At 49.6% G+C, this 16,825-nt stretch overlaps 1 protein-coding gene across 2 annotated transcripts; it reads left to right on the forward strand.

Annotated features, from left to right (window-relative positions):
- Nucleotides 1–998: 998 nt before the first annotated feature.
- Nucleotides 999–9,772, forward strand: LOC106145517 (cocaine esterase). Of its 2 annotated transcripts, XM_078032446.1 has the most exons (12): nucleotides 999–1,135; nucleotides 3,340–3,544; nucleotides 4,518–4,659; nucleotides 5,366–5,499; nucleotides 5,581–5,839; nucleotides 6,257–6,355; nucleotides 6,634–6,774; nucleotides 6,883–6,963; nucleotides 7,196–7,343; nucleotides 7,727–7,864; nucleotides 8,345–8,417; nucleotides 8,867–9,772. In XM_078032446.1, exons 1-12 carry the CDS (start codon nucleotides 1,060–1,062, stop codon nucleotides 9,051–9,053), a joined length of 1,683 nt encoding a protein of 560 aa, XP_077888572.1. In that variant the 5' UTR covers nucleotides 999–1,059; the 3' UTR covers nucleotides 9,054–9,772. The 2 variants fall into 2 exon arrangements, with proteins under 2 accessions (XP_077888572.1, XP_077888573.1); XM_078032447.1 differs by lacking the exon at nucleotides 3,340–3,544 and having other exon boundaries at nucleotides 1,055–1,135.
- Nucleotides 9,773–16,825: the final 7,053 nt, after the last annotated feature.

Raw genomic sequence — 16,825 nt, forward strand, 5'->3', positions numbered from 1 at the left:
ACAGGAGCTGGGGCAATGGCTTGGAGGAGAGTGAACTGGAAGGGGAACTGAATCCACAGCAGCCATACTGATTGGGTGGAGGTCAAGGAGAAGCAGTGCTCTCAGCATGCTGTCTCCTGACATCTGGATGAAGCTGATTGCTCCCCAAAGTGGCTGAGAAGGACACAACACTGAGCTGTAAGAGCCTATGGGGGTGGGGAGAATCTAGCCAAGGACAGTTTGCAGGGGAACCTCTAGGCTGCCTTAAGTTGAGCCCCACACCCCTTCATCAGGTTGAGCAGGTCTCCTAACCCACACTGGCTTCCGTTCACCTACGCAGGGCTCAGGATGTTTCAGAATCTCCCAGAGGCACCTAATCCCTGGGAGTTCCCTGGACAGGCAGGCACTCATTTCACATCTTTCCAGTGGATAAGTGACTGTAAACTGGACCTTGGTTTGTGTTGATGGGGTATCTACAGAAATGCCTTCACAAAGAAGGGTTAGACTGAGAATGGAGGGGCCCTCAGAGGATCTCAGAACATTGTCTATAAGAGATTAGGAACTATTGAAGGGCACCCAGTCAGCTAGGAAGGTCACAGTCACACCTCCCTGCCACTGTGCAAGTGGTTCCCTTCACTCCAGCAAGGCCACCTGTATTTGTCCATCTCTGGAAATCTTCATTCTGCAACCCCCAGAGAAGCCCTCCAGGTTCCTCCAGTTACATCCAGTTCTCTGCTCCCTCCTCTCCTCCCCAACACCCTCATGGGCCTGTGACTCAAGGACAGGGAATTAGTGACTCCAGGTGTGAGGAGAGGGGTCCTGGGATGTCAGAGGGGCTGCAGAGGCTGTGCGGCAGCCTGGGAGGTGGCCAAGGGAAGAAGAGGGGTAGGGCCCTGCCCGCTGCACACTGGCCCCATGACCTCTGAGAGTTCAGAGTGACTCTCCTGCAGCACACACCTTGCAGGGCACCACCCATTTCCCCACCTCCTCACTGTCAGGTTCAAATTCCACCTGGCAGAATGCTGCTCTGCATTTCCAGGTGAAGCCCTGGGAATACAGAAGCAGCCCTGGGAGACGACCATGTGCCTGCATCGACTTCCTGCCTGGCTCATCCTCGTGGCCTATGGGCTCCTGATGCTCCTCATCCAGGGCCAGGGTGAGGCTGCCATGGGGAGGGTGGTAGAGACCAGGTTGGATCTGCCAAAGTGCACAGAGACAGAGCCTGAGCCTGGAGGGAAGGCACCAGGGTAGAGAAGTTGGTCGAGGAGACCGATGAGGGGGATTAGGGGCTGGAGGGTGAGCCACAGAGGGTCAGAGCTGCATGGGGACACCCCCATTGTGGATTGAGCTACTGTGAGGGGATTCTGAGGAGCACAGTATGGGCAAGTAAAAAGCCTTCTTGCAAAGGAATAGGGATAGAAGAACTTCCTCTCCTGTGTGTGGCTGTGGCTGTAGCTACTACTCACCCTTGGATAATAACAACAGCAATAAGAAGAGCTGGCTGGTTACATTTGGCTCTGAGTGTTTTGACCCCTTGGCCAGAGAAGTGCTGGCATCTTCTGTAGGATCCAAAGGAAAGGTAACTAGCGCTGGGGGTTACAGAAGCCCGTGGTACTGAATGACTGCTGAATTCCCTTCACCAAGGAACCCAAGCTGGCGTGGCTTGGATTATGTTCCAGAACAAAGACGAAGTGCTCTGTACCTTCTAGATTCTGTAGGCCCCTATCATAAAGTGTTGGCAGGAGAGTACCATGCCCAGGGAGTGTCAGCAGCTCTGGATCCCTCCCACAGCAAAGGCTCCTAGTGGTGAACATAGACCCAATTTTCCCACTCTAATCTGCACAGAGGAATCCATGCTTACCTGTCCCACTTAAACCATTGCTGATAGGCTTCAGCCCTTACCTGGGGTCTTAGAGAACCAGAATTTTCTCAGCAGGAAGATTTTTCTAGCTTCACTGAAAGATTCTATTTTCAACAGTCTTTTTTCTTGAACTCACATCCAAAAATTAAAAAAAAAAAGTGAGTCACGAGAGGTTATAGAATTGAGTCCCACAGTCTTCTGACCACCAAGTCATGGCCCATCTAGGTCTTGAATAGGATCCAGTTCTTACACACTGCTCATCTTTGTCTCTCATCTAAATGGTCACAAACTCAACTTTTCTGGTGGGACCTTTTTTCACATCTTGACACGAGGAAACTTCACACCACTACATACACAGTAGAGATTCCTCCTGCTGTTTCATGCAGGGCTTCTACTAAAGGGAGCAGCTCCATAATGTCAACAGACTCCAAGCAGGAACATTTAGCAGGCTTTGTCCTTTGTAGTGACAAATATCAGGCATTAGTGGCCAGTGGCCACCAGAGTTACATGGACCAAGATCCCATCTGGCAAGGCATGGTGTGGAGACAGCATGATGGTAGGGACAGGAGTGTGTCTTTGGGCTTGGAGGGATGCTGGCCAGTTTCCTGCTCTGGCCTGTCCTGTACTAGGTAGCTTCAAACATCAGATCCTAGCGCATCTCGTGGGAGAGAGGAGGCAGTTTGGAGTTTTAAAATTTTTCTTATAGAAACCAGCTCAGATCTGCCAAACTCTAGAGTGAGTACTGGAGCCTGGGGAGGGAAGGCCCCAGTGATGTGGGAGATGTGGAGATGTCAACAATAGCAGGAGAACTGTGGACCTGACTGCCAACTCTCTGCACCCTGAAGCATAGAGAGGACTGGGACAGCCTGAGGGCTGCACAGCACCCAAGAGTGGTCCATTCTGAGGTAGAGAGAAGAGTTAAACCCAATATGCCCAACATTAACTTTTAATAAATATCATGACTTGAACAAGCCACATATATCTAGTTTGACTTTCCATTGGCTCCTTGCCTTGATCCTCAACCCCAGGCAGTTCAGATTTGAATGATATGAACTCATAGCTCCCCTCCTAATGGCCATTTCTCATAAAATGAATGATGCTTCTTTATGTCATTTCTTGTCTTCTCAAGCATGAGATCCTTGAGGATGGTAAACTTTAGTTCCATTCCCACAGTTCTAGTGCCTGACATGACCTGAATAAGTTAGTGCAATGGGTACTCTTTACTCAACCTAAAAGACATTCTGCTAGAAGTTTCTAGGGCTGAAGGTTGGTGGCAAGTCACAGGGGCCTGGTGTGACTGGAGGGATAGGCTGTGACCCGGTCGAGTGATAGTGGTGGTGGGATAGGGACAGGGATGGGCAGAGAGATTCAGAAGTGAATGTTGACAGATCAGGCTCCCTCCACAAGGCTGAGCTGAGGAGGGCCAACCAGGCCACAGTGCTGCAGGCCAGCAGCTGAGTGGGCAGACCTGAGCCTGAAGTGCATCTCTCTGCCCACAGGCCAGGACTCAGTCAGCCCCATCCGGACCACCCACACCGGACAGGTGCGGGGCAGCCTTGTTCATGTGAAGGAAACCGATGTGGGGGTCCACACCTTCCTGGGAATTCCCTTTGCCAAGCCACCTGTAGGACCACTGCGCTTTGCAGCCCCTGAGCCCCCTGAACCTTGGAGTGGTGTGAGGGATGGGACCTCCCACCCGGCCATGTAAGCTCTCCTGGGAAACCTCAGGGCTGGGGTGAGGGTGGGTACTCCAATCCCTGGGCCAGGCCTCAGTGGCTCCTTCATCTACACTGCCCTCAAGGCCTAGCGCTGTAGACCAGTGGTAATGTGTTTTTTTGCAACCTAATGCACCGGCTTTGAAACCCAGGCCCTAAATAAACAGATATATAAAAATATATCTCTCTGCATTGGGGCAATTCCCACATTCATTTTTCCAGTGCAAGAGTAACTCTGCCAGGCCCCTGCCTCAGGGCTTGGAACCCAACAGGCATTAGCTCCAGATGCTGAACACAAGAGCAGAAACACATGCCCCTGGATTTGGCTTACTCCAGGTGTTCTCTCCCACCAGGGGAGATGTGTCTGGGAGAGGGTCAGCTTGGCTCTCTGAACCTATAAAAGACCTTGACTCCAGCAGTTGATGCTGAAGATCCCTGAGGAGGGCAACAGTGGTGGCTCCTTGGGGACCCCACCCACAGGGCCAAGGGAAAGGGGCATGTGCTTACAGCTGGAGACTCAGTGGAGGGGTGAGGTTTTCTGAGAGCCTCAAGTTGGGCTGTGGGAGGCCCCATTACCCTTCTGTGAGAACTAACCTCCATCCACTCAGGCACCACCTGTGTGGGGACACCTATGCTGTTCCAGGCCTGAATGGGGACAGGGATAAGTGTGAATGTCAAGACAGGCAGCCAGTGTTTCCCTGACAGGACCCTAGATTCAGGATTGCCCAGCCTCAGGGGGAGTGGGACACAAGCTCTCAACAACCTTGAGGTCTTCCTGGAGGTCTGGGCTCCATCTTGAGACTGTGGCCTGGAACTCAGTGGGAAATGACTTGAAAGAAGGATCATGTGAGGCAAAGAATCAGTTAAGGCAGGGAGTCAGGTTGTCTGGGATCTAGTCAGGACCTGAGGTCTGGATTGACCACTGCTCAGCCCCTGGAGTAACTGTATTCCATTGTCACCAGGTGTCTGCAAAATGCAGATATAATGAATACAGAGGATCTGAACCTACAAGGTATAAACTGGCCTCCCGTCCCCATGTCAGAGGACTGCCTGTACCTCAGCATCTACGCGCCTGCACATGCCCATGAGGGCTCTAACCTGCCTGTGAGTGTCAAGTCATGGTCAGTGGAAGGGTGGGAGAACATTTCTTTTGAAAGTTTTTTAGAAGCAGGCTTGGGACATGGTTCAAGGTAGAGAGCTAGCACAATGCTATGAAGGCCTGGGATTGACCCCAAGTACTACATAACAATACCAATGACACTGGAAGTCACAGGTTCAGCTGGCCACCACTGTGATGTGAAGTACCATGAAAATTTCTCATTTCTCCAAGAAGTCCTCTTTGGCAGGCAGGTAGCTAACCTAGAAATGGAGTCAAAGAGCCCTGGATGTTCTCAGAGGCCAAATGCTCTAATCCACTGATCAACTCCCCAGCTTGTATCCAGGAGATCCATGCAGGTGCCCAAAGCTGCACTTTGAGATCACTACATTCAATGACCATGGATTAATTTGGGGGCCAGAGATTGGATGACACTTTAAATTAATGTTCAATTGGGGTAATCACAGAAACATCACTTTTCTTTTCCCTTCAGAGTAGGGGAATCATCCCAGGTTCTGATTCATGGGTAGAACCGAAAGTATGGGAGGCCTGATCATCCAAGTTGAACTTACTGTCACCAGTGCACTAGGTCATGAAGTCCTATTAGAGTTCTGTGTGGGTAGTTACACAACCAAAGTGGTGTTCAGACTAGGGGTAGAGCAGGACGGGATTGGGCACGGTGGCTACCACATGGTATATCTCCTGATTTCCCAGGTGATGGTCTGGATCCATGGTGGTGCCTTGGTGATGGGCTCGGCTTCCGTGTTTGATGGTTCTATTCTGGCAGCCATTGAAAATGTACTGGTGGTCACTATTCAGTACCGCCTGGGAGTTCTGGGCTTCTTGAGGTGAGCCAGGGACAGGGATGGTCAATGGGAGCTGAGTAGACAGAGGACCATCCATTGATCATCATCCTTTCCATTTCTCAGCACTGGAGACCAGCATGCCACTGGCAACTGGGGCTACCTGGACCAAGTGGCCGCCCTACGCTGGGTCCAGCAGAATATCGCCCACTTTGGAGGCAACCCTGATAGAGTCACCATATTTGGCGAGTCTGCAGGTGGCACTAGTGTGTCCTCACTTGTGTTGTCTCCAATGTCCCAAGGACTCTTCCATGGTGCCATCATGGAGAGTGGGGTGGCCCTGCTGCCTGACCTTATCACCAGCTCATCCAAAGTTGTTTCCACAGTGAGTATTCTTTACTACCCAAGGCCAAATCTGCACTCTCACCCTTCAACTTCAGAGCCTCTGGCACTCTGTCTGTTCCATGGGAACAAACACCATGCAGCTGTCTCCAGAACTGGCCACCACCCCAGGGTTTCTGAGGAGCTCAAAGGTCAGAATCCACACACCTCTGCCTCAAGTGGTTGATTTTGCTCTATGTGCTGCAAAGCTGCACCCTGGGGGCCTCATCCTCAGAAGACCCATGTAAGCAGGTGTGATGGTGCCTCTGGCTGACACCTGAGCTTCAGGAAAGGTGGACAGATTTCATGCTTGCTGCAATACATACATGGCTCCCTTTGAGAATTATTATGCTGAGACCTTAGGCAGCAACCCTCTCCCTGTAAGGAGGGATGATTCAGTCTATTTTTGGTGCCTTTTCAGATGGTAGCCAACCTGTCTGCCTGTGGGCAAGTAGAGTCAGAGGCCCTGGTGAGCTGCCTCAGGGGCAAGAGTGAACAGGAAATGCTGGCTATTACTAAGGTAGGCTGAATGGACGTTATTGAGGAGACAGGGGTCATGGTGTAAGGAAAATGCAGTGATTTCTACTTTGGAGCAATGATGTAATATCCAATGTTGGTCTTCTTGTATCCTCATAGTTCTGGATGGGAATTGAGACAAAAATATGCTAAACCAGGTGTAGAATCTCTGAATGGTGGTGTGAGAATCATGGGATGAGTAGGATGGGTTGGAGGTAACTTAGCTGTCAATAGAAAAGAGACTTTGCTTCCCATAATCATGGACTTTGAATGCCCCCTTAGACCTTCAAGATCATTCCTGCTGTGGTGGATGGGGCCTTCCTACCCAGGCACCCCCAGGAGCTTCTGGCCTCTGCTGATTTTCAACCTGTTCCGAGCATCATTGGTGTCAACAATGATGAATATGGCTGGAGCATTCCCATGGTGAGAACCCTCTCCAAACCCCATGATAGTGTCAGATGGGAGCGGCTTTCGACTTCGTACCTTTTGGACATCCCACCCTCAACTCTAGACTATCTTTTCACCACACAGGTCTTGGGCCCCCCTGAAATCCAGAAAGACATAGACAGAGAGATCATGCGAGCTGTTCTGCAGAGAATAACAGTACAGACGGTGAGACTCCTGGGGTCCTGTGCCAGGGAAGAGGTCAGCCAGACATTCTTCCTTTTCAGTAATCCACAGGAACAAAGATTGAGCTATGTGCATTTGTGGGTGGGGCCACTGTACAGATTGACACCATTGCCCTATTCCATGACACATCCCAAACCCCAATCCCTCCCCTCAAGCTCCTGCCTCCCTGCCCCAGAGACTGCCTAACCTGACTCTCCCTGGTCACCTGGACCAGATGATGTTACCTGCTGAATGTGCTGACCTATTGATGGAGGAGTACATGGGAGACAACGAGGACCCCCACACCCTCCGACTCCAGTTCCAGGAGATGATGGCAGACTTCATGTTTGTGATGCCTGCACTCCAAGTAGCACAGTATCAGAGTGAGTGTGTCTGAACCTGAATCCTAGATTCCTAGGAGACAGCTCAGAGCTGTGGGTCCCAGGTGAGGCCTGATTTCAGGTCCTGACACATGTCTTTATCTAGACCCTGGTCTCAAGCACCTGAAGGCCATCATCTCAGTAAATCCTGATGGCTAGGGTAAGAGATAGACATCACACTCATTTTACAGAGGAGGGGACTAAGGTAGTGGCACTCAAGGACTTGCCCGTGACCATGCAGCCAGGAAGTCCAAGATATGAATTAACAAAGAGTCTTCCAACTGCCTCTGATCCATTCTGGGCTTCCAAGCCACTGTGAAGATTCAAGCCCACTTTGGACCTAGCAATCTTGCCACCAAGAGTGACACATCCTGTCCACCCTCCAGGTTCCCATGCTCCTGTCTACTTCTATGAGTTCCAGCATCGGCCCAGCATGTTGAAGTACATGAAGCCACCACATGTGAAGGCTGACCATGGTGATGAGATCCTCTTTGTCTTTGGTTCCTTCATCAGTGGCATGAGTGGTGAGCACTCCTTATTCCACAGGAGCATTCTCATGACTACAGGGTGACAATTGCTCTCATTGTAAAATGAAAAACTTGGGCTTAGAGAGAGAAAGGGATCCAGTGTCTACCATCTTACAACTCAACAGGTCATTCCAGGCTTAGAACTTTCTGATTCCAATCTATGCTCCTTCCACCTGTTCCCACCCAACCTTGGTGTCTAGCATAGGAGAAGAGGGGGTTGGGTAAAAGCCAAGTCATTTCTTAAATGACTTCACAGTGTCCAAAAGAAGGAAACTTCTAGGTTAAGGAAGAGCCCAATGTTGATTCAGTTAAAGGCTTGGAGTAGTAAAAGCAGGTTGGGCAAACTGAGGGCCTGGCCCCAGGACTGTTGTGATAGGAAAGGAACACAAGTCAGGGCTGGGGTGGTGAGTGTGGCACAGGAGTGGACAGCTGGATGGGGTTGTCCAGGACCTGGACCCTGCCTTTCTCCTCCCACAGTTGAGCTCACTGAGGAGGAGGAGCTGCTGAAAAGGAGGATGATGAAGTACTGGGCCAACTTTGCTCGAAATGGGTGAGGATATCTGAGCCCTTAGCCTCCCAGGGGATATGGGCCCTCCACTGTTCCTCTTGTCAGAGGTGGCCCCATTAGAAATTGTGTGTTCTTCATCACATTCTAGCCTCCTCCCCAATCAGAAGACCCACACTAAAAGAGGGTGCTTTTTGGGTACAGGTCACTGGTCTCTTCTCACAGTGGTCCAGAGGGTGAGCCATAGTGCTGGGCTACCATGGGAGCCAGCCTCTCACAGGGAAGGGCAACACAGGCCAGGTTGCTCTGCCCTTTGTGGAATGACACTAGTGAGAGGTCATTACTTTCCTACATCAGGACACCTCTCCCCATTCTCAAATCCCCTCTCTGCCTGGTTGGCTGCCCTGTCCATAGTTGGGGTGGAAGGTCAGGTCTGAGTTCAACAGAGCTCAGACTGACCCTGGCCCTGCCATGCTGGGAGGGCATGTGCACAGGAACCCCAACGGAGAGGGCCTACCCCACTGGCCACTGTTCGACCAGGACCAGCAGTACCTGCAGTTGGACATCCAGCCTGCTGTGGGCCAGGCCCTGAAGGCACACAGGCTTCAGTTCTGGACCAAGACCCTGCCTCAGAAGATCCAGGAGCTAAAGGGGGCTGAGGACAAGCACACAGAACTCTAGCTTCCTTGTCAGGAAGAGAGGGGTGTGCTAGGTGTGATGGGGTCTTCCTGTGGGGCCCACACATGCCCACCCAAGAACATGGGTTGACCCACTCATTCACATAGCTATTCGTCCATCCACTCCACCATGGGTCCTCTCCTCTTAGACACACTCAGTAATTCCCAATACATGTCCACCTTCCTCCTTACCCCAGTGTGCCTGATGCCTCACTCCATTCCTCACCTCTCCTTACCTACAACCTCTTCTATTCCCTCCTCCCATTTGCCACACACTTCCATGCTGACAGAGAAGTTTTAGGAAGCAGAGCTGGTGCTTTTCTGAACCCCTTGCCCACCTCTCAGCAAGTACCCCATGTTCTCCTACCAGTGGGGCCTCTGTAGAAAACCTATACACCAGAAGCCCCAGTGTTTCACTCCATCAGGCTCCTGTAACAACAACAGCAACAGCAACCGCAACAACAATAATAATATAGTGAGGCACGGTGGCACATGTCCATAATCCAAGCCACTCAGGAGGCCAAGGGAGAAGAATTACATATGCATCCAAGGCTGGCCACTTTGGGAGACACGAACTCAAAGTAAAACAACAAGTCCTGGGAGAGTAGCTCAGTGCTGGAGTACTTGCCAAGCATGTACAAGGTCCTGGGTTTGATCACAAAGCTACTATCAAAATATAAACAAATAAACACAATAAACTGGGTAGCTTATAAACAATGAAAATGTGTTGTCTTCTGTGTTGAAGGTGACAAGTTCAGAATCTAGGTGTTAGCAGTTTTGTTGTCTGGGGAGGCATTGATTTGGTTTCTAGATGGCACCTTCCGATTATGTCCTTACTTGCAAGAAGGGGTGAACAAGTTCTCTTGGAACTATTTGACAGTTCCTAAACCCAGTCCCCTCACAATGATTTTCACTTTCAGACTGGCATTCTTTCTTCTTTTTTTTCAATCAAAGACCAAGTACTAGACTGATTTTATTTGTTATGCATTTGTGTGTGTGTGTGTGTGTGTGTGTTGTTGGGGATGAGCTTAGTGCATTAGAACTTATTGCACTAGTGCAGGCTAGGCAAGCACTCTACCATCTGAGCTCTTTCCCCAGCCCATGGAGACTGGCTTTCAATGTATAATTTGCAGCACACAAACTTTCAGGCCAGACACTTAAGAGTTCCCACATCTAACCCACCCAGGCTACAAACAAAACCAAAGTTCCATATCCCTGAGCCCACCTGGGGATTAAATGTCATCCTTCATTAACATTTCAATCTACACACCTATTCATCTCTTTCTGTCCCAAGAAAGTGACTGGCCCCATCCTTATGAGAAGCAGGACTGGGCTTTTCCATTGGCTTCTGGAGCCTGGGCCAGCTGGGTGCATCCTGGAGAGCCAGGTGCGGTCCTCAGGGTCCTGTCTCCTGAAGTTGCCTCTTATTCTCTGTGGCTCTGCAGACACTGTGAGCCCCACACTGACACAATCACCACACAGCTGTGAAGATGTTTCTCTGTGGGGTGTGTCCTGGAAGAGGCCTTGACATGTCAGGAGGTTCAGACACATAGCAGAAGGGATTCTTGTCCCTGGCTCCCTGAGGACCTTTCCATCCAAAATCTTTCAGAATTCCCTCTGCAGCCTCCTGACCATCCCCCACTCACTATGGCATCCATGTGTTGACTTTCCCTTTCACCTCATTGATGTCCCTAAACTTTTCTGGACCCTCCAATAGAAACCCTCTCATCTTTTATCTCAGTAATCAAAAGTGCCAAATGAAGCTCAATATGCCCTTTTGTTCCTCCAAAGCATTTTCTGTCATGGAAAGGCTGTGTCCCTTACTCCATGGACCCTGGGACTCCCTCTATACTCTCCCTCTCACCAACTTGCCTATGGGGCACCACAGAGAAACTCCCCTCATTCACCCAGTGCATTTAAGCCCCATCACAGGGCACCAAGTCCTTTAGGGCTCAAGATGAAGATTGCCGTGTTTCCCATCCTGGACACTAGGGGGCAGACGAGTATAGCAGTAAGCCTGGGTGACTGGATCTCTGCAGAGGTGAAAAGACCTTTAGTTCCTTTTAGTGAACAGGGACTGGTGCATAATCCTTCATCTCTGTGCTGAAAACATCCCTTGTGCTCCTGCTGCAAACATGCCCCTGTATGGTTTTCAGTTCTGAGCATGCACAGGATGCTTCCCAGAGTGGGTCCTCAGAGTATTTTTCAGACTTTCAGTAGTTTCAGTAGCTCTTTTGAAGAGCTTTTATTTTTGGGGGTGTGGTGGGGGGTACTGGGGATTGAATTCAGAGGCACTTGACCACTGAGCCAAACTCCTGGCCCTATTTTGTATTTTATTAGAGACAGGTCTCACTATGTTGTTTAGCACCTCGCTAAATTACTGAGGCTGGCTATGAACTCGCAATTTCATTTTGGGGAGTGACCTTGCATGTACACATCTGCCACACTTTATCCAGTTATCAGTTGATGCATATCTGAGTGACTTCCATTTGTTCTCCTCTTTATTGTTTTTTTTTTCCTTATTAGTGGAGACTTAACCCGTGAGCTCTCTAAAACTGATCTACATATCCATACCTTTTTTATTTTAGTTTGAGTTGGGTCTCACTAACTTGTCCAGCCTGGCCTCCAACTTCCAATTCTCCTCCTTTGATCTCCTGAGTACTTGAATTGCAATAAGTGTACCATCATGCCTGGCTTAGGCTATTTTATGCAAAACGTGTGTGGAGAGTTTCATAAATCACTTTGTGTACATATGCTCTTTTTTTTTGTTGTTGATGTTGTTTTGTTTTTCAGTAAAGCCCTGAGATTAGAATCCTCTGGGCCAAAACACTGAGATTGAGTACAATTTTTCTTTCTTTCTTTCTTTCTTTCTTTCTTTCTTTCTTTCCTTCTTTCCTTCCTTCCTTCCTTCCTTCCTTCCTTCTTTCCTTCCTTCCTTCCTTCCTTCCTTCCTTCCTTCCTTTCTTTCTTTCCTTCCTTCCTTCCTTCTTTCCTTCCTTACGCCTGCCTTTCTTTCTTTCTTTCTTTCTTTCTTTCTTTCTTTCTTTCTTTCTTTCTTTCTTTCTTTCTTTCTTTCTTTCTTTTTGTTGGAGAGGACACTGAGGATTTATCCCAGCGATGCTTCACTATTGACCACAGCCCCAATCCATTTTGAACTTATTAATTTTTTAAATTTGAGATTTGGTGTCCTTAAAATGCTGAGGGACTTACTAAGTTTCTAACGCTCATCTTGAACTTGGAATCCTCCTGTCTCTGCCTCCCAAGTTCCTGGGATTATAGGCATGTGCCACTGCTCCCAGCTCTGGGCTGAACTTTTAAGGACAATATCTAGCTATCTCCCAAAATGACTATATTATTTTTTATTCCATTAAACAATATGAGGGTGACAGATGCTCCACATGCTCACTAAAACTTGCTTTTAGGGAGTCTTAAACCTGATGAGATGGAATGGGCCTATAGCAGCAATTTGTCACTGCAGATATTTTCCTGGATTTTTAGCTTCTGCTTTCATCATCTGGGTTTCTCTCTCTCTCTCTCTCTCTCTCTCTCTCTCTCTCTCTCTCTCTCTCTCTCTCTCTCTTCTTTATTCCACAGTTTTACTGTTAGTTTGGGGACCCTCACCAAGATGTAGGTAGCAAATTCCATGTTGGAAGGAGCACTGTGTTGTCCAGTTGACATAAAGGAGTGTATAACATGGTTATGAACTGGGAGGAGCTGGGAATATCTCAACTTCCACAGCCCCAGCTATGAATTCTGTCAAGAGAATACAGACAGAAAGAGCATCTGCCTGGACAGGAACTGGGACAGTGGCTTGGACCACAGTGCATTGGACGGAAAACTTTGAATCAACAACAGACCTTGCTGTTTAGGTAGAAGTCAAGGAGAAGCCCAGGACACAGCCACCTGGGAATATTGTCACTCCTAGAAAGACACCAGTAAAGACACTTGCTATCCTGGTGTGCAGGAATGAACCCAGGCTAGAATGAAGAAGCCAAGGCCTGTTAGGAGAAGGTACTGAAGGTCATCTGAGGTGGAGCCCACACCCCTTCCTCCAGGAAGTCAGGCAGAGCAGGCGCTCCTGTCTCCTGCTGTATTCCCTATGTCCTTGCAGGATTCTAGAAGATTTGACATCTCCTGGTTATGGGCCTGTCTCCCCAGCGGCCCAGATGCCCAAGAGAGCCCTTCCAGGTCCACAGGTCCACTCTCTCTCTGCTTCCTGGTATGATGTCTTGTGCAGCTAGTCCTCAGAATGTTTATCAGGTGCATAAATAACAGTAAACTCAACCTCAGAGGGATCTGTCCTCAGGGGAAGACTCAGGGTAGGGGGAGAGCCAGTGGAGGGGGGTGGGTTCTTAATAAGTGTCACAGTTGCAGTCACCAGTGTATTTCAACAGAGCAGCCAGGACTGAATAGGGACAGGTTTAAACAGATCCTCAGACCAGGACTAAAAGGACCTTGGAGGGAACTCAGGAAACTATGAATGCTGAGAGGAAGAAGGACTTCCCAGTATCATGGCATGGTCACACTGCCCAGTTTGCTCAGGCAGTCCCCTTCATCCCCCAAGGTCATCATTTCTCACCTGTGGGGATCTTCATTTTGTGTCCCCTCAGAGAAGCCCTCCTGGCTCCTCCAATTACAGCCCACTGCTCCCTCCTCTCCATCCAACACCCTCATGGGACAGTGTTATGGTTTAGAGAGGAGGTGTCCCCCAAAGCTCATGTGTGAGACAATACCAGAAAGTTTAGGGGTGACATGATTGGGTTATGAGAGCCTTAACCCAATCATTGATTAATCCCCCAATGAGGGTTCACTGGATGGTAACTGTAGCCATGGAGGATGGAGCTGGAGGAGGTGGGTCTCTGGGGCGGGCCTGGGGTATGTATTTTGTCTTTGTTGAGTGGAGCTCACTCTCTCTCTGCTTCCTGGTATGATGTCTTGAGCAGCTCTCCTCCACTACACCCTTCCACCATGATAATCAGCCTCTCCTCGAGACCTAAGGAATGGACCCGCTGTCTTTGGACTGAAAACTCTGAAAACATAAGCCCCAAATGAACTTTTCCATTTCTATGATTTTATTGTCAGGTCTTTTGGTCACAGCAGCAAAAAAAGTAGAATAAAAGAGCCAGTGGCTGCTAGGACAGTAAGTTAGTGACTCCAGGGGTGAGGAATAGGTTCCTGGGATCTCAGAGCAGCTAAGAGGCAGGGAGTCCTGTCCTGCTCAGTACCCACTGGCTCTGTGACCTGTGAGGGTACAGAGTGGCTCTCCCACAGTGCCCAGCTTGCAGGACACCACTCATTGCTCTGCCTCCTCCCTGCAGGGTCCAAAATCCACCTGGGCCCAGGTCCTTCTCTGTGCTGATCTCTGAAGCACAGCAACCCTAACAGCACAGAAACAGCCCTGGGAGCTGACCATGTGGCTGCACAGACTTCATGGGTAGCTGGGCATCATGGCCTGGGAGGTTCTGCTGCTTCTCTTCCAAGGCCAGGGTGAGGCTCCAGTTTGGGTTTGGGGAGGCAGAGTTTGGGGGGGCAGAGTTTGGAAGCCCATCAGTCAAAGGGTGCAAAGGAAAAGACCGAGGCTAGGGCTGGGGATGTGGCTCATGTGGTAGCGCGCTCGCCTGGCATGCGTGCGGCCGGGGTTTGATCCTCAGCACCACATACCAACAAAGAGAACTAAAAAAATAATAAATATTAAAAAATTCTCTCTCTCTCTCTCTCTCTCTCTCTCTCTCTTTAAAAAAATAAAAGAAAAGAAAAGACCGAGGCTGCAGGAGGATAGGGGCCAGGAGGGGGAGGATGGTGGAAATGATAGAGGACAGAGGGGAATATGCAGCCACCCAGGGGTCCACCTAATGCCCAGGGTGACTCCCCTGAAGTGCAGACAGGGTCAGAATTTCTGATGTCACCAGCACCAAGGAGAAGGCAGGGTCTGAGGGGAGACTGAGGAACCCAGAAGAGCAGGGCCACCTTCCCTGTCTCTGGACGGGCATTCAGGACACTGAGTGCTGGCTGTGCTGGAGCTCCAGCTGCCAATGGGAAAGACAGCCACTTAGGAACCCCTTCCTGCTGCCATTTGGCTCTAGGTCATGCCTTTGGCTAGAGGGGTGACCTGACCCTCTCAAAGGGGCTCCAGGCAAGGTCACCTGTCTTTGGGAGAAATACAGAAGGCCCAGGCACTGTGTCCTAAAGGGGATCTGGGATGTTACTGGGTTCCTCTCACCTTATTCATCTGAACTAAAAAAGGGTATGTCTTGGCCACTTGGGCAAAGGTGCAGGGGCTCTGAGCCTACAGGCAGCATCCAGCCCTCATCAGAAGTTAGGCAAGGTTGGCAGGATGCCTGGGCTGTCCTTGGTCCTCGATCCTCTCTCTTATGGGCTTCTAATGTGCAGCCCCCTTATCTCCTGCTACTCCTCCCCACTCTGCCCAGGAGGTGCCCACACTCACCTCTCCCCCCATGGCACACCCACAGAGGGTCTTTCCCATCTCCCTGCTGTTGACCAGGCTCCTCTCAAAAGTCACTAGGACTTTCTACACAAGGACAGCTGCCCATCATCACTGTTGGCTGCCATTATAAATATTGTCTTGGCTTCACCCAGCAGAAAAAATCATTGACAAGTCACAAGCACAGATTTGGGTTCCACCCTCTTCTGTCCTCACCAGTCCTGGCTCCTTCACAGGAACTATCAAGGCCTCAGGGACTTACACACAATGCCCAGGACATTGTGTGTGTGTGTGTGTGTGTGTGTGTGTGTGTGTGTGTGTGTGTGTGTGTGAGAGAGAGAGAGAGAGAGAGAGAGAGAGAGAGAGAGAGAGAGATTTTTTTCTCATGCCTGGTCTCCATCTCCATGACCACAGCTCACCCTCTGGGGCACCATGCTTTCCCCTTCCTAACACAGGAGGCACCTCACACTCTTACATGGTGCAGCTTCCTCCACCATCCAGTGGAAAGGATGATGTGCTGTTGACTTAACAAGTCTCTGATCAGGGACATTTTAGCAGAATTTGTCCATGGCTGTCACAACACACACCTGAGGCACCTGAGATGCTGACTGTGTACATTACATGAAAAGAAATTTCCCCCAGTAAGGAATTCTGTGTAGGCAGCCTGTTACTGGGAAGAGGTACGTACCACCCATGCCCCCTTTTTCTTACTGAGTGGAACCCAGGGTTGCTTTACCACTGAGCCATGTCCCCCAGCCCTTTTCATTGTATTTTGATACAGCATCTCACAAAGTTGATTAGGGTTTTGCTAATTTTCTGAGGTTGGCCTCAGCCTCCTGAGTCGCTGGATTACAGACATGTGGTGGGTGAGGAGTGTGCGTTTTGACTTGGAACATATCTTAGTTTGATTTGGGGTGCTAAACCAGTATAACTGACCTGACACTGGATGAGGTATAAAGGAAATAGATATATTTAGCTCAGCTCGGGTGACTGTCTCTGGTTCAGTCTTGATGAGGGACTTTCAGCTCTGTTGTTACATAGCAATGGCATAACATTGCAGGACTTTTTGGGAGAGAGATCAAAGGGTGAGAGAGGAAGCAACAGACAGGGAAGAGGCAAACTTGCTTTTTTGTTTTGTTTTGTTTTGTTTAAAATGCTTTTATTAGTTATTGATGGACCTTTATTTATTTGTTTGTTCATATGTAGTGCTGAGAATCGAACCCAGTGCCTCACACATGCTGGTCAAGCGCTCTACCACTGAGCTACAACCCCATTCCCAGACTTGCTCTTTTTGAAAAACTTACACTCCCCTCAAAGGAATTAATCCACTCCTG

Source organism: Ictidomys tridecemlineatus, chromosome 15, assembly GCF_052094955.1.
Source record: "Ictidomys tridecemlineatus isolate mIctTri1 chromosome 15, mIctTri1.hap1, whole genome shotgun sequence".
Classification (NCBI taxonomy): domain Eukaryota; kingdom Metazoa; phylum Chordata; class Mammalia; order Rodentia; family Sciuridae; genus Ictidomys; species Ictidomys tridecemlineatus.

Bases quoted from the DNA above. Each gene is read 5' to 3' on its own strand.
- LOC106145517 (XM_078032446.1), top strand. From the start codon at position 1,060: ATGTGCCTGCATCGACTTCCTGCCTGGCTCATCCTCGTGGCCTATGGG. The intron at 1,136-3,339 runs GTGAGGCTGCCA...CTCTGCCCACAG, and splicing joins GCTCCTCATCCAGGGCCAGG to GCCAGGACTCAGTCAGCCCC. The intron at 6,356-6,633 runs GTAGGCTGAATG...ATGCCCCCTTAG, and splicing joins AAATGCTGGCTATTACTAAG to ACCTTCAAGATCATTCCTGC.